The 21,944-nt window shown below is 38.6% G+C and overlaps 2 protein-coding genes across 4 annotated transcripts in view; both read right to left on the bottom strand.

The window, feature by feature from the left end:
• Positions 1–401: 401 nt before the first annotated feature.
• Positions 402–9,553, bottom strand: LOC132851413 (sodium- and chloride-dependent GABA transporter 3-like). Its single transcript, XM_060878288.1, has 14 exons — positions 9,269–9,553; positions 8,876–9,010; positions 6,821–6,961; positions 6,199–6,277; positions 5,902–6,034; positions 5,583–5,717; positions 5,250–5,353; positions 4,442–4,566; positions 3,208–3,320; positions 2,893–3,030; positions 2,118–2,220; positions 1,351–1,451; positions 976–1,146; positions 402–634 (listed from the first exon to the last, which is right to left on the bottom strand). Exons 1-14 carry the CDS (start codon positions 9,402–9,404, stop codon positions 545–547), a joined length of 1,704 nt encoding a protein of 567 aa, XP_060734271.1. The 5' UTR covers positions 9,405–9,553; the 3' UTR covers positions 402–544.
• Positions 9,554–11,367: 1,814 nt separating this feature from the next.
• The window catches only part of vwa7 (von Willebrand factor A domain containing 7), a 12,681-nt gene continuing 2,104 nt past the window's right edge, over positions 11,368–21,944 (bottom strand). Inside the window, exons 2-17 of one of the 3 annotated variants that reach the window (XM_060878284.1) lie at positions 21,537–21,779; positions 20,590–20,823; positions 20,374–20,470; positions 20,113–20,244; positions 18,274–18,469; positions 17,975–18,150; positions 17,672–17,784; positions 16,974–17,090; positions 16,636–16,836; positions 16,400–16,526; positions 16,046–16,198; positions 15,030–15,122; positions 14,472–14,749; positions 13,556–13,692; positions 12,479–12,638; positions 11,368–12,367 (exon numbers count right to left, since the gene is read on the bottom strand). In XM_060878284.1, coding sequence (XP_060734267.1) covers positions 11,777–12,367; positions 12,479–12,638; positions 13,556–13,692; positions 14,472–14,749; positions 15,030–15,122; positions 16,046–16,198; positions 16,400–16,526; positions 16,636–16,836; positions 16,974–17,090; positions 17,672–17,784; positions 17,975–18,150; positions 18,274–18,469; positions 20,113–20,244; positions 20,374–20,470; positions 20,590–20,823; positions 21,537–21,743 — 3,012 coding nt within the window. In that variant the 5' untranslated portion in view covers positions 21,744–21,779 and the 3' untranslated portion in view covers positions 11,368–11,776. Of the gene's footprint in view, positions 12,368–12,478; positions 12,639–13,555; positions 13,693–14,471; positions 14,750–15,029; positions 15,123–16,045; positions 16,199–16,399; positions 16,527–16,635; positions 16,837–16,973; positions 17,091–17,671; positions 17,785–17,974; positions 18,151–18,273; positions 18,470–20,112; positions 20,245–20,373; positions 20,471–20,589; positions 20,824–21,536; positions 21,780–21,944 lie in introns of those variants that run through there. The other 2 variants (XM_060878285.1, XM_060878286.1) reach the window with 2 other exon arrangements.

The raw sequence follows: 21,944 nt of genomic DNA, 5'->3' as shown, positions 1-21,944 counted from the left end.
AAAACAATGCCTTATTTATGTGTTAATGTGTACAAACATCACAATTTATAAAATCTCCAAATATTAAAGAGATGTATATAGTGGGTACTGTATGTATATTATAATGTAATCTGTCAGGACACAATTTTAGATTTATAATAGAAACGTTGCATCAATGTTGTATGACAGTTTATCATCTACTGCAGCTTTACGTTAAAATTAATTTATTAACTTTTAGCATTTTGCAATTTTTGGTTATTTTTTTATTTCATTTAATGTTTTGAGGCATTAAGCCACAGGTCACAGAGGAATGTTTATATTCTGTTTTTTTTTATTATTTTTTTTTTATTTTAATTATGAAGTAATTCAAATATTGTTTCATGTAGCCGTAAACTTTGTTTCATAATTTTTAAGTAAATAAATAAAGTAAATAGAGTTTTATTTGTCTTCTTTCTCCAGACTTAGCAAATGTCATTTCTCCAGTTGCTTATGAAAAGACAATGGAGCTGTTGATTCAGTATTGTATACTGAACGTAGTGTACATTCTTTTGTCGTGCTGGCTTTGTCAAACAGCTGATGTCACTAAATGTCTTTTAGCTGTCTGCTTCTGGGACAAAGAGGAGTTGCTCTCAGGACTGCACAGATGACACCAGCGCTGTGAAAAGAAGCAAGGTGTTATCTTTTAAGAAATAAACAGAAATAATAACTTGCTATATTGTAGAGTAGGCAAGGCAAGGCAAGGCAAGTTTATTTGTATAGCACATTTCATACACAGAGGTCATTCAAAGTGCTTTACATAGAAATTAGAAAACAGTTTATAAGAGAGAAAAAATATATATATATGTAAAAATAAGAGACACACGATAAAATCATAATAAAAACAAAGAACTTTGTTTGAACTTTAAGCGCAGCAGCAAAGTGAAAAACCGAAACAGTGAGCAACATACAGTATAAGGAAGGGAAGCATAGGAAGTTAACGTATGTGTCAATTCTCACCTCTTTGAGGGTCCCTTTTGTTTTCCACAAGCTGACCAATGAGTATGCAGGAACCAGCATGATGGAGGACAAAGCCATCAACCAGCCCAGCCCATACGCCCAGGCTGGGTACACGTACCAGCGATTAAACGTCAAAGGCTGGTACTCCACCATAGAATATATGAATGATACCTTAGGAATAAAGGTAAAGAGATAGCTAATTAACAATTAAGTCCACAAATGGTAGCAGGTAGCAGTAATGAAAGTGTTTTTCATTGCCATTTCAGTTTATCTGAAAGGGCTTTATATACTGGTTGTCTGAGGTTGTCTAAAAATATTAGTATATTGGCTTGTTTTGGTGAAAAGCAAAAATGTCACAGCCAAACAGAAGCTCACCACCAAAATAAATGGGGTAATGTATTTCCAGCACAGCCTAAAGATGATGTTAGGGTATGATCCTGTCATGTCTTCAATGATGTTACACATTCGTTCAGCCCCTGAAAAACACAGAGCATAAAAACAGGGTGAATTGCAGACAATTATTAAATTTCAGTGGGGTTTTAATGGAGATTTAATGGATTACCTAATTATTTATACACTTAGCAAAGGGAACTAGGCTTAAAGCTTTATACTACATTTGTCTTTGGTGTATATACTGTGCAATGAGTGAACACTTTAATTACACTTTAGACAATAAGCTAAATAGTATTGTACTCCAACAGTTGGCACTCCGTCCAGGGTGTATTCTGCCTTGATGCCCAATGACGCCTGAGATAGGCACAGGCTCCCCGTGACCCGAGGTAGTTCGGATAAGCGGTAGAAGATAATGAATGAATGTACTCCAACATTTGAACTTAAAGAATTTGTATCTAAAGTGGTTGAATCAAACTGATATCACAGCCATTTTATACATAGGTTCCATAGGTTCCATGAGTTTTGAACCTTTTTGATGGCTATTTTCATTTCCCTTCCTGTTTAGTCGCTATGAAAAGCACATGGACATTTGATAGATGTGAGAAGCTAACTATCCTATCCATTAACTATAGTCCCCTAAAAAAATGCATATTATGTATAAACAAACTGTGATTAATTGAACTAATTACTAGTTCATTTTAGAAACCTTCTTTGTTTCTAAGCTAATATGTGAGGTGCCGGTGACCTACCGAAAGCCCAGCCCACTGCCAGACACTGAAACACTGAAAGGAAGAAGATGCAGGATCCGTTACAGGCGTAGTAGTCAAAGAGCTGAAACACGTACATACCACCCTGCAGGACAGAAGGACAAATGAAAATGCAGAGATAAAATAATAATGCTTTGAAAGATTAAAAGAAAATCAGTCTCGCGTTGTAAGCCTGATGAATGCGTTGGAGATTTGGGGAAGGAAACCTAAGCCTGACAAAACCTCTCTGAGCCTTGTTCTTGTTTTTTCATATATTTTTTTAATTCTTGCTTTATTTGTCTTCTGAAACATAATGTTGAGAAAGCTACCCATCTATAACACTGTTCAGCAGACAAGGTCAAAAAACATCCAGAAAATACACATCCCGACATACATGAAGCATATGTCATGGGATTTTAGGCAAATTCTTTTATGTTATATAAGTTCTCATTTGTCTCATGTTAAGGTGCAAGGGCAATTAGTAGCTTAGCTTGTTTTACCACACAGTTTTGACTGCATTGACTGGGCAATTCTTTTCATTTACATTTATGTACCTTAACGACATTTGGCAGACATCCAAAGTGATTTACATTTTAGCTCATTTTATACAACTGAGCGTTCGAAGGTTAAGGGCCTTGCTCAGGGGCCAAGCAGTGGGGAGTTTCAGCTCACAACCTTCTGGTCGGTAGTCCAACACCTTATTCACTAAGCTACCACATCCCCCAACATTTCCCCTAAATTTCCCTCATGTGGATGAATATTTTATTATTATCCCCACCTCAGTGACCATGACCAGTTGGCACAAGAAGCAGAAAACACAGAAAAGAAGCAGGAAGATCTCTCTGCGTCCTGTTCTACGTAGCACTTTAGGAAACACATCCGTCACCGATGTAATGATCACCTCCATCGCAAGAAACTGAAATGCAATACAAGTACAGCAATATATTTAACTGCTTAATTGTTCAAACCTGCTTCTGAAGATAAAACTCCATTCATTCAATTATACTCCTCCTTATGGAAAATTAATTAATTATAATTTCAGCTATTATTTTGAAGCACTAAACACAGTGTGTGTGGGTGTGTGTACATGCACCTGTGTATCCAGACCAAGAAGAATAATCATAATGAAGAAGCACACAGCCCAAAACTGAGGTAAAGGCATCAAAGCCACTGCCTGAGGATAAGCCACGAAAGCTAGGCCAGGACCTGGGGGAAAGAAATTGCAAATTGTCTGTGGAGGAAACCCCAGGGATAAAATGCAAACTTTGCACAATCCTAGATATATACCGCATACATACTTCATTATACATATATTAAAATATATATTTAAATATATACAGTAATACCTCGATATACAAGTTTAATTCATTCCGTGACCTTGCTCGTATCTCAAATTGCTCGTATCTCAAATTGCTCTTATCTCAAAGCATTTTTCCCCATTTAAATTAATTGAAATCCCATTAATCCGTTCCAGCTCGCAAAATTCCACTCCAGTTGTTTTGTTTATGTGTTTTGAATATGAAAAATGTTCAGTACCTGTATTTATAAATGACAAATACTGTATAAAAACATACAGTAATAAAAGAGAATGTTAGGTTGAGGGAGGAGTAAACAGGCGGAGGAGTTAGGAGGAATTACAATATCACTTTCGTTCAGTTACTCGCTACTATACACTCTTAATACTTTACACTTAAATGGAACTTAACTAAACTTCACTAAAATTAATTAACTTAACTGAAATTCTCTTAACTTGTCTGAACTTAGTTGCTACAATTTCTGTTTTCTTTACATTAATTTTGCTTAATTTTCTTCACTTGTTTTTGCCTTTTTTGTCACTCTTTCCTCACTAACATCTGCCGGTCGTTTTAATAAACCTTTCCGGTTGGCTTTCAGATGCGGTGTAGTCGCACAAGTTAAAATTTTTTAGTGGATCCAACGCTTAAAACGGATCCGAAAATTACGGACCCGCAGATGGTCGGCACCTCACGCAGGCCCTTTGCGACTCCATAGGAAATGAATGACTTCCTGTTTATCGGCCGTCGTTTGTCGTGTGCAGTGGAAAGACGGCTTTAACCGAGTGAGACGCGGGAAGCTGAGGCGGGGGAAACAGAACACACGTGGTTGTTGGATATCTTTGTTTCGGCGCCGGTGGCTCGGATGCATATCTCAAAAATTTGCTCGTATCTTAAGGCAAAAATTTGGTCGAATCACAGCTCGTATCTCAAAAAATTTGTATGTCAAAGCACTCGTATCTCGAGGTATCACTATATATATATACTAGGTATATATATATATATAAATATTTAACATTTTCACACAAGTAATACCTGACTCAGCCACATGCTCTATAGGAACGCCTTGCACATGAGCCATGAAGCCCAGAACTGAGAATACTGCAAATCCTGCTACAATACTAGTGCCACTGTTTAGCAGACACAACCAAAAGCAGTCCCTAAAAACACAGATACATCATTAAATTACAATGAAATTAGGTATAATATCTATGATACGTTTGATGCTATATTTTGGTATTTAATTATGAAAGCCCAGGGGGCACGGTGGCTTAGTGGTTAGCACATTTGCCTCACACCTGCAGGGTTGGGGGTTCAATTCCCGCCTCCACCTTGTGTGTGGAGTTTGCATGTTCTCCTCGTGCCTTGGGGGTTTCCTCCGGGTACTCCGGTTTCCTCCCCCGGTCCAAAGACATGCATGGTAGGTTGATTGGCATCTCTGGAAAATTGTCCGTAGTGTGTGATTGTGTGAGTGAATGAGAGTGTGTGTGTGTGCCCTGCGATGGGTTGGCACTCCGTCCAGGGTGTATCCTGCCTTGATGCCCGATGACGCCTGAGATGCTCGTGACCCGAGGTAGTTCGGATAAGTGGTAGAAAATGAATGAATTATGAAACCCTTTTTGGATTATATCATAGTTGACATTCTTTTGTTGATTTTTTTGTGCCCAGTGAAAAGTCTTTTCTTAACCACTATAGGACTGAGTTTTGTTGCTGGCAAAAGTAGGAAAATTTTGCCTTGCTTTTGGCAAAGGTATAATTTTCATTACAAAAATACCACCTACTTACTAGTAGCAGTATTGTGGTTTTAATTGTTATTAGAATGATTATGTTACAAAATGTTCACCTGTAGCAGTTGTTATTGTATTGGTTGTAGCTGCCTAGCACAGTCAAGATTCCCACACCTATACTATAAGAGTAGCTAATTTGACTGGCTGCCTCCATCCATACCTGTACATCCACACAAATACAGATCAATTAATCAAGACAGTGAGTAACAACTACACTAAACTTTGTTAAATAAACTTAAAAGTAACTTTATCATTAAAAATGATCCATAAATTGCTTCGGTCATAATTTGCTGTTGGCTTGAACTTTATTTTTATATAAAAAAAAATGTGAATTATTTTTCAAATTATTTGAAAATACAGTCTATTTAAATGCTATGTGTGAGAAGCACCTGAGGTTCCAACAGTCGCTGGAAGTCAGGATAGAGGTAGAAAATCACACCCTGCATGGCTCCAGGCAGAGTCAGCCCACGAATCAGCAACCCCAACAGCATCACGTAAGGGAATGTGGCTGTGACATACACCACCTCAGAGAATTAGACAAAAAAGCGTTACATTACGTCATGTAAATTCTGTGTTGAGATGATGAGATGTTTAAGACTTATTAGTGAAAAAACTATCATTTTAGAAACGGAACTAGAACAAAGCAAAACAGATGAATTCAGAAACTGGTATGATTTTAATGGTAACAAAAAACAATCATACACTCACCTTTCCAGTGGACTTGACTCCTTTCCATATAGAGAAATAGCATACAATCCACATTGCGATTAGACACAGGAGAATCTCCCAGTTGATGTTACCAACTTCGTCAATACCTTTAGAGATATTAAGCACTCTTCGTCTGTACAGTGACAGGGTGGAAATAAATGATAGCGTTACATGCTCTGTAATTAATACGTAACACAACATGGATTTATTATATAGTCCATCTAGGTTAGCAGTGTGGATTACTGAAAAGATTTCTAATGAAACGCTTTGCTACATCTGCATGTACATGAAACTTACTCCCAAAACTCAGTGGCTGATGAAGTGGAGTTGCCCTGACCTGTCCAGTTGTCATTATTTCCAGCAGTAATACAGCTGTCTGAGAAATAGAAAGGAGTACACACATTTTGCTCTGATTACTTCATTAAGAAATATGAAAAAAATGTATTTCATAAATTGCAGCATGCTAGCTCTAATCATATGCAAGGCAGCGAAAGAAGATTATACGTAGGATAAAGGGAAAAATTTCATGTGAAGGAAGTCAGAGACGTAATAGGAGGTTATGGATGGCTTAAAAAATATAAAAACACCTTATCCTTATCCATTATATAATTACTCTTATTAAAGTATTGAAACGGCTAGGCCATGAGTTCCATCATCAATAAAGATTATTGAGTGAGATTTTCTTTAACCTAGACAGAAACGTAAAGAACGACCAGACACACAAGCCAATATTTTTTTCTAAAATATATAGAATTTTTACTAAGTGTGATTAACTGGTCCTCTAGGTCCTCTTGGTGTTGAATTAAAAAAAAGCTGTTTAAGAAAATCCGAAAATTAAATGCATATAAGTGCTTATATAGCAAGGTGAGAAGATTCATCAGTTCATCAGTTTCTTCACACTCTTGGTCTCATTTCTTACTTGTGTTCCAGGTGTTGTCACAGCTGGCCCACGGCAGTGGGGACTTAAAGGATAAAACCAAATAGAGCAATGCCCAGGCCAGGATTATGATGTAGCACATGCAGCCATACAGTTGAATCACCTGGGATGCATAGCCAACACCTGAAAAAAGACAGAGAGCCAGCAGGGTACAGACCATAGAGAATGAAGTTCTTAACATTGCATAGGGAAAGTAGACTGTATGGCCAAAAGTGAAATGTGTAAACACCTGACACCACATGTGGGCCTTCCCTAAACTGTCACCACAACAGTTATCTAGAATGCTTTTCTCATTCCCCTTCACACGAACTAAGACTCCCAATCCTGTTTCAGCATGACAAAGCAACCTCCATATAAAGGCATATCTCTTTAGTCAGGCATACTCATAATACACCCCATAACCTTGTGCTCCTGTATATCTGATCAAATGATAAACATTATCATCTAGTACTGGTTAATATTATGAACAGCAGCTATGCTAAATCCTCTCCACTTGCTTCTCTTTTTTCTACCCATCCCGAGTCATCCAGAGAAGATCATGAAGACTGCGGAACTTCAGTGAGTATCATGAAGCTTCGAGAGATCTCCAGTTGGTTTCCACTTCATGAGGATTGGGCATTCAAAGAGAAGATGCTAACTATGAGAATAACAGCCTCCTAATCAATACACAATTACCAAACTGTATCTGACTGTAGAAAGGACCATGGTAAAAGCACTATACAAATAAATTTGAACTGAATTGAATATAGATGTTGAAGAATTTGAGCCCTGACCTCAACCCCACTGAACACCTTTATGATGAACTGCAACACCAACCTCGTGTGTGCTTCTGGCCAGGTTCTAAAGCTCTTGTGAGGCTTTTTTGCTATGCTGGATTTGGAAGTGGTTGCCAAGTGTTTGTGATACTGCGTACTGGTCAGAAGGTTGTGAGTTCAAATCCCAGCCACTGCTAGAACCTTTAGCAAAGCCTGTAACCCTCAAATGCTCTGGATTATGGTCATTTGTTAAATACCTAAAATGTAAGATAACATTAGCAACAAAGTTGTTATGTTGCACATCCTGGATGTGTCCAATTCTTCTGAAGTTAATTAAGTGGAGTGAAAGGACGTGCTGGTTTAGCCGATGTCCCTGTCTGCCAAAAACCCTGGGAGTCATTTCTGATAGCAACCTTAGGACCCACAGAAGTGATGTCTGCAAAACAGCATTCTATCACCTTAAAAACATATCCAAGGTCTTTGACATTCTCTCAACTTTCAAGTCATCTGTCTTATCTTATCTGCTTTACCAAACCTTTTTATCGCTAGTTTAAGGAGAATGCAAAATACTGCTGTACAAATCTTGACCACAATTTGAGATCACGGTACATCTGTTTTTAAACAGCTATACTGGCTATGAGTTGTGAGATATATTTGCTGAATTTTAAATGCATGGATTTGCTCCATGATACTTGTGTGTAGTAGATGTGTAGATGAGTAAAGGTGTTTCAAAGTGTTTATCTTAAAGTTTTAGCATATTTTATTCAAATGCTCTTTTAAATACTCACAGGCCCTGATCCATTACATTTAAATACCGTCTGGTTTTGAATGTGTTTTTAATGACTAATTGTCAATTTGGGTACAGCCGTTAGATGCAGAAATGCAGGTAATACCAAATGATCAAAAACTTAATTAAAGTGATCACAGTAAAGATATTAGATAAAATATTCAGTACCTCAATTGCCTGCAAAATTTAAATAAGGCGTGTGGCAAGTAAATAAGAAAAAGCGATTAGATATCAGCGCTTTTTCCAAGACAGAAGTGAAGCACAAGCTGTGATTATCTTCTCTTCAGGTCTCTGTTGTTGATTTAATGAACAAGATGTTTTGAGAAAAGGGACCTTGTGTGACCAACATTATCATCACTCTGCATATCTCACTGAGACACAACTAAGATGATGTTCCAAAGTTGATTTTTGCATAATAGAAATTTGCCACAAGCTGACCTTGAGTCCAGATTCGTGAGGTACCTTATAAACACAACACACCCTCATGTCACTTACCCTCAGCAAGTGGGCAGATTTTTCGCCAGCATGTGATGCCCCCTTCTTGTGTGTACTGTCCCATAGCCGTTTCCAGAAGGAATAGGGGCAAACCACAGGTCACAGCAAGCACCAAGTAGGGCACCAAAAACACCCCTAATAACATGCAAACAATTCCAAACTCCAAATTAGTTATAACATAAAAAGATTTTTAATTGACTTCTTCAAAGAAATCAACACAGTAACAAGTTGCGAAAGATTTATACATTATAAAATCCTGTTTGTGGAGTTGAAACTGTCATGCAATTTTTAAGTCACAGAAAGCACAATGACTACAAAATTGCATGAGTTCATACAACATAAATATATACAGAGAGATAATAAACATGATAATATCTTTTTCAGTGCTCTTACCTCCTCCATTCCTGTAGCAAAGGTAGGGGAATCTCCAAACATTGCCTAAACCCACTATGTCTCCTGCTACTGCCAGAAGGAATTCACTTTTACTCTTCCAAAGCCCCCTCGCCTCTATTTTTTTATTCTTCGCCATTTCTTCATGAAATGATAACTCTAGGCTGCCCCGGTTATTATTGTAAATGCTGTCTCTAAATATAGTCCACAAGCTGAGTTTGACGCTTGAGCTATAGTCTTTTCCTGGACTTGAATATGGGAAGAAGTAAAAACTTGTGTGTATGTATACACTCACAAGGCACCAGTCACCTTGAAGTTTATTATGAGATACAGGTTTAAACTGTGAAGAGGTGTGGTCTAAGCTGAACTGGAAACACAGAGTGAGTGAAAGACTGGTTTGTGCTATGACACCTGTTGTATGTTTTCATTTTTTAATTAAATACTGACTTCATATGCTGGAAAATACTGAATACATATATAGATATATCAGAAAACACTGAGAGATAAAGCAAAAAGCTTGTATTTATTTATTTATTTATTTATTTCGGTTTGAACTAATCTACTTATAGCGGTTATTTGAATTAAATTCATGTGTGGCAGCAAAGGTTACTCTGGGTGCTTGGACCCCTAACTTTAACTGATCACTGGGTGAAATTTATGTACGAGCAAAGAAACACGCACAGAACAAACTTATTTCAAGCTCAGAAAGACAAAGGTGTCTGGCATGAAGTGATTAGCTCTCTAGTCTTTGCCAGGGGTAGAAAGGAAAGACTAGTTTCTAAAGTTACCAATAGTTTCTGGAGCTGCCAATGCTCCATAAGAGACAAGTTAACATGCAAACAGTTTGACCAGCTCAGCCAATGCTTTAGTATCTGTAGCTAGTCAGAGGTAAACGCTTATAATTAGAAAATAAATAGAGAAAAACTGTCATGCACCTTAACATTGCACCACAGTATCTGTTAGTCATTTTAATGTTTTTCTTGTAATATTTTTAATGTAATGTTTATTTTATTTGAACATTGCTATGTACATATTCAAACAAAATATGCCCAATATGTCTCTGTTGTGTAGACATCTTACAAGACCATGTCCTCGTCGACACTGTTTTCATGGCATTAATATTGAGTTTCTGTGAGAATAATTGTATGAAATACTTTATCTTTTCTAATAATGTTGCAGAATTTCTGTACAAAAACACAATGTTCTTTTCTTATACACAATCACATACACACACACACATTCTCTCTCTCTCATACACACACACACACACACAGATACCTTGACCTTAGCATAATCTCCTCTCCCTAGCACATCTGCTCCGCTTTGTATGAAAGAAGCTATGAAAAACATGACACTTCTCTGGGAGGTTTCCTGCTTCATGATAACGGTCAATGTATCTTCTGCTCAGCACACACATTACTGTATATCCTTCCTCTATATATTCAGGTTTGACATAATAAAGTTTGGGATTTCTCTTTGAAAGACTGACTGGCGTATTTCATTGAGACTACCCCGAGTACTCGCCGGGAACCAGAAACCGAGCAGAGGTCGAGACGGCTGAATTTAGTTACCCTGTCCAGGCGACTGAAGAAAATTCCTTACAGTTTCACATAGAAATGGACAAAAAAAAAAAATGTTCATCTGCTTAAAAACTGTATTTTTTATTTCTATTCATTTAGAGGCAAAAATTGTAATGTCGTGTCTTGTCTAGTATTCGTCTTCCTCTGGACTAGTATGTTTTTGCCATAACTCACTGACATATTCTGTCTGTGTTGTTTATCTTCTGTTTATTAATAAACTTAATCTGTATTCCAGTACGTTCCAAATTGCTTATGGCTGCTAAAACATAAGCAATGACAGGAATTATCGTGTCTTGTGGATGTTCCACACGTCTTTTATCAATAAATAAACCATGTAATTCTTGGCAAAAAAAAAAAAAAAAGCTGTGGAATAAGTGGAGTAAAAACCCTTAGTGTGTGTTGTTATTAGATAATCAGTGTAGACAATAATACATAATTATACATATTATACATATTTATGTTGTTTATATTTATAAGTATAAATCATTATTGACAGCTCAATTAAGAGGCATATTTAAGCAATTAATGTGTGTAAAATATTTATTTATTTCGTCGTCAGTTACCACTTTATCCTGGTCAGGATATATCTCAGGAACACATTGCAGGAGACAAGAATACACAATGGACTCAGACACATATTCACACCTAGAGGCATTCAACTGACCTAGTGGTGTGTTTGGGAGATCAGATTAAACACAGAGAACACAGAGACCCAAAGGAACATGTGGAGAAGATGTGAAACAGTAGCAGAAATCCAAGCCTATGATGCAATGACCCCTGAGCAGTGAGGCACCAATACTAGGATTTAGGTCACCACACTACCCAATATTCTCTTATAGAAATGCTCTCCAATGGTTTCAGTGTTTCTCCATTCTCCAGTGTAGTCTATTTTAATATTTTTAAAGCATTTTGGGATGAGTTGTAAGCTTTACTATGCACAAATTGTGTCTAACAAAGTCCATAAAGCGAGTGTTAGAACTGTATGTGTAAGCCCATTAGCTGCACAGTTTTTCTCTCTTAGCGCCCTCTGTTGGCTACCTGCTAGGCTGCAGTTCCTCATATTGCCTGCTCCATCCCACACATGCAGCTCAGCCAGAAGGCCACAGCAGACTGAAGTATAGTACAGCATTATGTGCTTTCTCCTAGCCCACTCACTAATGTTCAGTGGAGGTTCGCCATGCACTAATCTGTCTTCTGTAATTTTAGGAGCGTTCGGCTTGATCCATCCTGAATGTTTATGCAGCTGATGCCTTGTTGCTTCTTCATGGTTCAGTTTAGTTGGCCTTACGTATGTTTCCTCAGAGAGCTGCGTAAGAGAGTTTGCACTTTTCCCAATTCCCTCCTCATGGAGTAGCATAAGGCTGCCCTGTCCTTCAGCGAGTTGTATGCTTGCCAGGCCAGAGTTCCCCTTGTCCTTCACTGTCAGATAGACACTCCAGTTACCCAGAAAGCACTGAGGAACAGGAGGACAGTTTGATTCCATGTACACTACAGAACACGACGGAGGAGACGTATCAGGCTCCTAGGCGGATAAAAAGTTTTATAAAGTTATAATTTTATATATATATACACACTGTTTAAAAATACTCTAGAATATTATATTTGACTGTAAATATCTATTTGTTTTTCTTACCTCGGGTAAAACCAGCAGATATACAACAGCATAGTTGGAATCTGTTGAGTCATGTGCCTGGACTGTGAGGGTCACTGTAAGTGTCTGACCTGCCTGGGTGGAGTGTGGAGTCTTCAGCTTGACCTCCTCCCTCACAGATCCTCTCTCTCCTATAAACAACCTGCAGGAGAACAGAGCAGTGTTGGGAAACAGATGGCTGAATTAAAAAAAATTTAATAAAGTAAGGATTGGGGGGGGCACGGTGGCTTAGTGGTTAGCACGTTCGCCTCACACCTCCAGGGTCGGGGTTCGATTCCCGCCTCCACCTTGTGTGTGTGGAGTTTGCATGTTCTCCCCGTGCCTCGGGGGTTTCCTCCGGGTGCTCCGGTTTCCTCCCCCGGTCCAAAGACATGCATGGTAGGTTGATTGGCATCTCTGGAAAATTGTCCCTAGTGTGTGATTGTGTGAGTGAATGAGAGTGTGTGTGTGCCCTGTGATGGGTTGGCACTCCGTCCAGGGTGTATCCTGCCTTGATGCCCAATGACGCCTGAGATAGGCACAGGCTCCCCGTGACCCGAGGTAGTTCGGATAAGCGGTAGAAGATGAATGAATGAAAGTAAGGATTGGTTCAGGTCTTAAAGCTCAAGAAAGAGTCTGTGCAAATTTATATCTATATACAAAAGCATCCATAGATCCTCAGTCATCCTTTCCTGTTCTGAGTATAAATTGCATACATGTTATAGCAGCAATGGTGTGGTGGTGTACAAGAGAAGAGGAATTGCAGAGATGTATCTGTGTGTGGTGTACCGTAACTAGCATAAATCTTCCGTATTCGCTCTCAAAACTGGTTGAGTATTAAGATTGTTTTATAGGAAACTTCTTCACCATATCAGACATATTTTGTTGCTTGTTGTTAAATAACAACACATTTTTTAACCAATGTATTTAACCTCTTAGATGATGTTGAGAACACAACATCCAAGTACCTGTGAATTAGTTGTTATTATGGAGATGATAAAATGCGAGACTGAGCGCATTCGTATGAACCCGTGTCAGCTACAGTATATTCTTTTTGTCATTACAACCATTAGGTCTCACCGATGATGTTTGCCATGCGAGAGGAAGCCAAGGTCATCTTCAGCGGTCAATATGAAATGACGGGCAGGACCATGATTAAACACTTCAAACAAAATTGTAGAGTGATGACCTGGAAGAAGTTGAGGAGTTGACAGCACCTAAGAGAGACGTTTTATTGTTAGATTTATCTACGTTTCCTTGTAGTTAATAAGCTTTAGGCAGAGTGAAAATAGAGGAATATAACCGCCGATTCAGCTAACTTTTGTTTTTTATAAGTCGCAATTATTGACATCTTATTTAATGTATTGTGTACATTAAACGTATCCCCCATTTACATTCCACTGTTACCTTACCCTGAATGTTATACTTTAACATCTCTTAATAAGTGATCCATGAAATATAAATATGAGGTCAAATTTCTTTAGTCATTCATCAACCTGGGGAACATTAGAGAACACACAAAAAATGTGTCGACCTTCAAAAATCAGATACTGACTACAAAAAATATCCACATGCATGAAAATGCCCATATGTCCTGTTGTGGCAATATTTAAGCTATATCATCTAACCACAAACATAAAACATAAGCACTAGAATTTGCTAAACATTACTGTCACTTTTATTGCAACAGAGGTACAGGGTAAAATGAAACCAGTTGAGATTGTGTAATGTCATGTGACTGTTGTTCCACCTTGGGAAACTTGTTAGGATTATGGTATCAAGTTTAATGAACTATCAGGCCAGTGTCATTTCAGTGACGTTTCTTAGAATAAATGTTCTTCAATTAAAGTGTTTGTTTATCTCTGAAATTTATATCTGATTTTTATAATATCACTTTATGGTAATTAGCTACTATGACATTTTCAATATGATGAACTTGACTGTATATTTTAAAGAAAGCCTTTAGACTGCAACCGTGTGCCATATGGAGACTTACCATAATATGTACATGTGTGGGCTGAACCATCTCAGTGGAAACTCTCTCAAGCGCATTCCCTCTTCTGTCTTTACCACAGAGACGTACGCTAAAGGGCTTCCTGGGAACCGACTCGATGAAGCCGACCAGCTCCTCTCCTGAACCAGTGGAAGTTGAAGAATTCAGTAATACCTTCTGAAAGCTTTCGCCACTGGACTCTAGCAAGGTCACATGACTAAAAGTGGCTTCATCATTGGTGGCCAGGCCTGTTACAGTCACCACTAAAAATGCTGATACACCTATTGAGGAGGAAGGAGGTGATAAATTTAAAAAACAGTCAAACTGACACGGGTATATTTCATTCCATTTATTCATGTTGTATCATTTTCCACAGCTACTCTTTAAAAAATCAATGACTCAAAGGTATGTGTTAGAAAAAATATTGCTGTAATGTGTGTGTTCATATTTTAATAACTCAAATGAAAAGATCATATTGTGTCATGAGATATGACATAATGCATTATTAATGTTCCAAAACTTGTTCCAAGCCATCAAATCAAATCATCAAACGTAGTTTACCTGCAATAGGACTGCCTTCTAGTCTTCTTAGCCCAGGATGTGTCTCATTTGCCTCTGCTGCAAAGTAATAGAAAAAGTCCAGAGCGCTTTCTCCTAGGAGACGATTAAAAAATTCTGTTTTATTTATAGCATTTTCTCATTTTTGTTAATGGCATGTTTAAAGTTTATGGTTAGAACTGGAATACCTTTTTACTGTGGTGTGAATGGTCTCTGAATATAAACTTACTATACATTTATCAACCAACTATTTATGTAATAAAACTGACATTTAATAATCCCTTCATTTATTATGGAAAGTACCAGAGAAAAGAGAAAAGGGATTTGCATTTCACGACCACAAATGGTAAAATTTTCACAATTTTACTTTAGACGATCTAGTCTGTTTTGTCTTTTCTGAGGTTACTTTCAGATACATTTGCAGCATTTGAGGACAAAGGGTTAAAGGTGGGATGCACGATGTTTGAAAAATGCTTCAGAAAACTGATTCGGGCCGACAAACAAAACAAACATGTAGCCAATGAGCAGAAAGGGGTGTGTATATCCCCTCGGCCAGCTGCCCCAGTAGGTTCCGCCATAATAGTTGCCTGGGTTACGTATGTATGTGTGGGGCGGAGCTATCAAAACAGGGGTGACACCCATTTGGGTTAGGGGCGTGTTTGTTTTGGTGATTTCAAATGTCAACATTGGCTTTTAAACATCGTGCACCCCGTCTTTAAGGGCCTTGCACAGAGGATCAGCAGCAGCACCTTGATGGACCGAGAATTTGAACTCACAACCTTCCGATCAATAATCTAACGCCTTATCCACTAATCTACCACATCCCCCTAACCACTTTTTAGTTTTGTTTATCTATAAAGTTTTACCTTTTCCTGTTTTATATTCAAAGCCACTTGTGATAAAAGAAAATAAAAATGTAGCGTGATACAGTATGTATGTAAGTTGGTGGAATACACAGTGGAAATGTTTTATGGTAATGAAACATGGTCCTTGACTGTTGAGATGTCAGAGTTGCTTACCCAAGACATTAAATGTGATTGGTCCATGGGATGTGATGTTGAAATGCCATTGGCCAGATGCTACAGGCGGTAAAAGCTTGATTCGGTACAGACCATCAGACTGATCCAGCTCACCTAGAGGACCTGTTTCACTAAGAAGAGACTGATGAGCTCCTAACAGAGAGAGAGTAAGAAAGATGGAGAGAAAAAAGATAGAAGATAAAAAGCGTCTGCTATATGTATGATTTTATGTAATATGTTTGTATGAGAAAACTGATTTGCCTAAATAAACTCTGTCAGCTTTTTTGTGCACGACAGGATTCTGCATGTCTGTGTGTGTGTGTGTGTGTGTGTGTGTGTATTGTGTGTGTGTACCTGTAGGGCTGATTAGGACACAGCGTGTTAGTTTTCCAGCAACATGGATCCGAACAGATCTGACTTGCTGGTCGATTGTGAAGGAATGTGATGAATCAGCTTCACTTACTGCATGAAACAGTGTCACCTGAAGAGAAAAACAGAAAATAATAATAAATAAAAACCCAACCTTGCTGGTGTTATTTATCAAGGTAATGTATTGCATTTCATATCGCTGGAGAATTATTTTCTTTTACCTTGCTGGAAGTAGTGCTGTCTTCCACGATTGCTGAAGCTTTATGAATATCTTTGTTAGTGGTGAAGATGGTCATCCCTCCAGATAATAAGGACAGAGAGGAGTACAGAGAGAATCTGTCAGGAGATAAGGTCGCTCTCCTCTTTCTCTTACTAGTCATTCTTTCACTTTGATGTGGGTCTTCGGTTAAAAGGAAGGTCACCTGGTGAAGGAAAAGGTGGAATATTCATGTTATTGACTGTGGTTCTGTGTGTGTGTGTGTGTGTGTGTGTGTGTGTGTGTGTGTGTGTGTGTGTGTGTGTGTGCGTGTGTGTGTGTGTGTGTGTGTGTGTGTGTTACCTTGCTCTGCTTTTCTAAAACAAGAGCTTTGACAATGCTGTACAAGTGTCTGTCTTTAGGGGACGCATCAGTAAAAACAAAAATCTCAGACAAAGGTGGACTATGGATAAGAGCCAGCTGAAACACACACACACACACACACACACACCAATAGAAATATTCATCTTTAAAGAAAGTCATTAATTCATTGTAAAAAAAAAACAAAAAAAAAAAAACTTGCTTATATATTCAAACAGTGCTTTGTTGAAAATGGCAAAAGGTGCTATATATATTTAATATATATATATATATAAAATATATATATATATATTTTTTTTTTTTAGTTATTTCTGTTCACACATCTCAAGTATTCAAATTTAGAGCCCCAGTGTTTGTAACTTTGATTAGTTGATCAGAAGCACATTAAAGGTGGGGTGCACGATGTTTGAAAGTCAATGTTGACATTTGAAATCACCAAAACAAACACGCCCCTAGCCCAAATGGTGTTACCCCAGGTTTGATAGCTCCGCCCCATACATACATACGCAACCCAGGCAACTATTATGGCGGAACCTGTTGGGGCAACTCAATGACTAATACTATGGTAATACAAATGTGTTTTTGTTTCTGTGTGTCTCACTTCTGTTTCTTCAAAGAAATGATGCCATTCATCACATCACATTCTTTAATCAGTTCTGCTCCTATTTCTTTCTAATTACCTGAACAGCAGAGAGACACATCTCTGGTTCGTCTCCTCCACCAAGCGCCATTAAATTCTCCATGAACTGCTGGAACTCACTGGGATCATCTGTCTCTAAAACTGGGCCTACAGCTGAAAATGTCCACCAATAGCATTACTGCATTAATACACATACTGTACTGCATTAATACACAACAGCATGTCCAGCCTTTTTTTGCTTGTTGTATGTATTACAATCCTATTCCATGACTTTATCTGATATTTCTATCATTTTTTATTACCTATGAAAATGTAAGTTTCTAAAATGTGCCTCTGTTCTTACTCGGGTCATGGAAGGGGATGAGTAGAAAAGTGCCAGGAAGCCCAGGTTCATGATTCATTGCTCGTGCCTGAATGATGGACAGGACACGGAGACGAGCAGCTGTGATCTCCTCAAACATGCTACCGGTAGTGTCTATGACAAACACCAGGGCTGGAGGCTGTTTGACGCTGAGGAACCTGGAAAAATGATACAGATATCGCAGTGGTTCACTGACTATTTGTCAGAACATCAACGGGACTAATTTGGTCCTCCGAATCACTATAAAGTCTCTTGAAGTGTAACTTAGCTTGAACTCTGACCTGAGGAAGTTCTTGGGCCCCACTTCATCTCTGAGGTCACGGAGCACTCTGAGAGTTGCCTTGGAAGCAAGCTGCGCAGCTTCATTGTGAAGGAAGTGGTGTGGGGAGAAGAAAGGGGAAGTGCTGTCCTTATTAATGCCACCTTCGGCTGCCTGGTGACGACTGCTGTCCAGAATTCCACCGTGGCTGCACTTCCCTATGTGGCACCAATAAACTCTTAATGTGCATACATGCAAAGATCACAGTCTTTGTTAGATATTGTGCCTAAAAAAAAATCATAGCCACTGTATTTTGTATTTCAAAATGTATTATAAATATTAATGATGATGTGAGAAATTTTATCGATGTCATTCTGGGATTTTAGTATAGATCAATTTTGGGATTTGAGACTAAACAAAGAATATGCGGTTTCATTGAAAAAACTGTTCCTCCTGTAGTTTTTTAAAAACAAGGACGATCTTCTTTTGACCTTTAAAGTTGAACCCTTTTTGTGTTTTTTGATCAAATTGACCGGTTTTATAATTTTACTACAAGTGTTTTACATGTGTTGTAAATGTGTTGTGCATTTGCTGATGCATTTTAAGAGCTGTATATCAAAGCCAGTGACTGCAATAATCTTTCTTTTCTTATATTTCTATTGTTGTTCATCACCTGTATTTGATAAATCGGTTCAATATAATAAACATTCATTAAAACTTATTTTTATTTTTTTTCTAGATTTATGGCACCAAGGTCTTTATTATGTTGGCTTTGTAGAAGCCAACATTCTGTTTTCCTATTTAAGCTTAGACAAAAAGTTATAAAATTTAATGCGGCCTAGGGCTTTCGAGCCACATGCACCAAATTTGGATATGTTGTAGACCCTGGTCTACTTTTCTAAGCGAGCCGAGTACCGGTACTTCCGGTACCGGGTCTCAAAGTGGCCTTTTTTCCCATAGACTCCCATTATAAACTTTGGAGGTTTATAACTCGGCAAGCTTTCGAACTATCTACACCAAACTCGGCCAGCTCCTTTAGGGTGATACTCTGAATAAAGTTTTAAATTGGTGTACCGACTGGCCTTCCGGTTGTGCCGCAGCCCCGCCCCCAAAATATGCAAAATCAAAAAACTTTTTACAACATGGACATGTGACATGGAACATGGAACTTCCTCACGTGTATTCTGATGACGTCACGTGATGTCACGTAAAAATAAAAAAATGTACACAACATGGGCATGTGATATATCAAAACACTCGGATGACGGAGTATTCGGATGACGTCACATGCTCGTCTACACTTGCCTCCAAATGTTTTGGCACCCTATCTTTCTGTCCACTTGCCTCCAAAAGTAACACTGTCCCTTATGTCCACTCACCTCCAAAAAGCACCGGCCTTTGCGAATACTTGCCTCATCAAAGCCAACATCAAAGTTTGTCATGACGAACTTTACAAATCTAGTTATACAGTATACATTTTGTTTTTGTATTTTTTTCATTTCTGTAGTGCGTTTAAAACCCCAATAATAACCTGGGTCACTTTGATTTGAACAGTATGATAGGGTCCAAAGAGTGAAAATAGCAAAATGGTTAAACAGTAAGAAACTGAGCTGTCTGATTGGATGAGCATTTTGCTTAAAACTAACATAATTTTGTATACAAAAAGTGTTGGCTGAAGCGGTTAAGGCTCTGGGTTGTTCCTTGGAGGATTGGGGTTCAATCTCCAGCACTGCCAAGCTGCCACTTTTGGGCCCTAAAACAAGGCCCCTAACCCTCTATGCTTCAGGGGCACTGTACCATGCCTCTAAAGTTGGGATATGTGAAGAAAGGATTTTATTGTGATGTTTAGGAGTAAACTTACCTATAGGTTTGACTGGGTAAGTGCTGAAATATCCAGTGGTCAGGAGAGGGTCTGGTGGACCCCTTACAAGGTCTTCCAAAATATTATTATAACAACTGTATCGATGGCACGCAGCACAGGTAGGAGTGTCCTCTGAAATTTAATTTAATTTAATTACTCGTTCATTGTTATACTCTACAGTACATAGTCCTGTGTGTTGACCAGGTCTTTGGAATTTGTCCTATTTGTCCTTTAGGTGATTGTGAGTGTTGTGCAGCTCACCTGAAGCTACAGGTACTGCAGGCTCTTCGGGGTGCAACAAATGAAGGTACTCGGTGCGCTGTCCCATTTCCACCCAGTTGCTGTGGCTATAAAAGTCCTACACACATAAACACAAAAAAAACTCTTCATCCCAAAAACAACAGATTATTTCTGTTTAGATTCTGTTTAATGTCCTCTAGAACACAATGCTTTCAGAGCTAAATTAAATCCCTGAACCTGTAAGCCATGCAGGAGCTGTCCCAGGATGTATCTTGCTCCCTGATAATCCTTCTTCTGAGTCAACAGAACCGCCTGCTTCCAGAAGTCCCGTATCATCGCTGTGCTTTCTTCTACTTTCTCAGAGTCAAAGTGATACACAGGGTCAGATCGCGTAGAGCTCAGGAAGTCCATTTCAGCATTGGCACTGACCACCTCAGACACTGATTTCCAAAATGCCCGACCCAGGTCAACCTGATTTTAACAAAAGTGAGCACACAAGTTGTTTTTTTTTCTATTGTACTGTCAGAGTAAAGTTCATCATTGCTTATCTAGTAATGTTTTTATCCATTTTGTTACTGTGAAGCTCACTCACTCACTCTCTCTCTCATTTTCTACTGCTTATCCGAACTACCTCGGGTCACGGGGAGCCTGTGCCTATCTCAGGCGTCTTTGGGCATCAAGGCAGGATACACCCTGGACGGAGTGCCAACCCATCGCAGGGCACACACACACACACTCTCATTCACACACTACGGACAATTTTCCAGAGATGCCAATCAACCTATACCATGCATGTCTTTGGACCAGTGGAGGAAACCGGAGTACCCAGAGGAAACCCCCGAGGCACAGGGAGAACATGCAAACACCACACACACAAGGCGGAGGCGGGAATCGAACCCCCAACCCTGGAGGTGTGAGGCGAACGTGCTAACCACTAAGCCACCGTGTGTGTACTGTCAAGCTGTATAATATAAAATGTTCCAATAACTATCGGGTTATTTGTATTTTCTTTTTTAGGTCCTTTTTGCAGGTCTATTTCACTGGTGCCAAAGATCACATACTGAATATACTGAGTTTCATAAAATGTATTTTGTCTCATAAAAACAATGTAGCTCAATAGGATATTGATTATAAAGCAGCGAGCAGGATATAATGGATCATTACCATTGTCCTGCAGCACGTACCTGCTCCTGACCTCCAAAGTGTTCAGGCATCATGTTAATTGTCTCCATGGTGACGTTGAGCAGAGCCTGCTCTGTCATATACTGGTGTGTATAAGAGTTCCATGACAATGTCAGCACTCGAGACCAGAAATTGGGCAGGAAAGCCAAGCATACGGTTACACAGTAAATCAGCAGAAGGAACAGACTGATGCTTCCCGTTATACTCATTTCAGTAATGGCGTTTTATCTCCAAAGTCAGATGTTCTGTAAAAAAAAAATAAAAAATAGACATATCAATCATGTACATGACAGAATCATATATAAAATCGTTTACTTTAGATTGAAGTCGTGGTTTAGGCCACTAGTCATCAAACAACGTCTGAGTTTACTGATTATTTATTGAGGTTTAGATGTGATATGATAGATAGA

Source organism: Tachysurus vachellii, chromosome 9 (assembly GCF_030014155.1).
Source record: "Tachysurus vachellii isolate PV-2020 chromosome 9, HZAU_Pvac_v1, whole genome shotgun sequence".
In the NCBI taxonomy this organism is placed as follows: Eukaryota; Metazoa; Chordata; class Actinopteri; order Siluriformes; family Bagridae; genus Tachysurus; species Tachysurus vachellii.
This window is presented reverse-complemented; position numbering and strand designations above follow the sequence as displayed.

Bases quoted from the DNA above. Each gene is read 5' to 3' on its own strand.
- LOC132851413 (XM_060878288.1), bottom strand. From the start codon at position 9,404: ATGGCGAAGAATAAAAAAATAGAGGCGAGGGGGCTTTGGAAGAGTAAA. The intron at 4,567-5,249 runs GTGAACATTTTG...CTGTGTTTTTAG, and splicing joins TACAATAACAACTGCTACAG to GGACTGCTTTTGGTTGTGTC. The intron at 3,321-4,441 runs GTATTACTTGTG...TCTTTCCCCCAG, and splicing joins AGAGCATGTGGCTGAGTCAG to GTCCTGGCCTAGCTTTCGTG.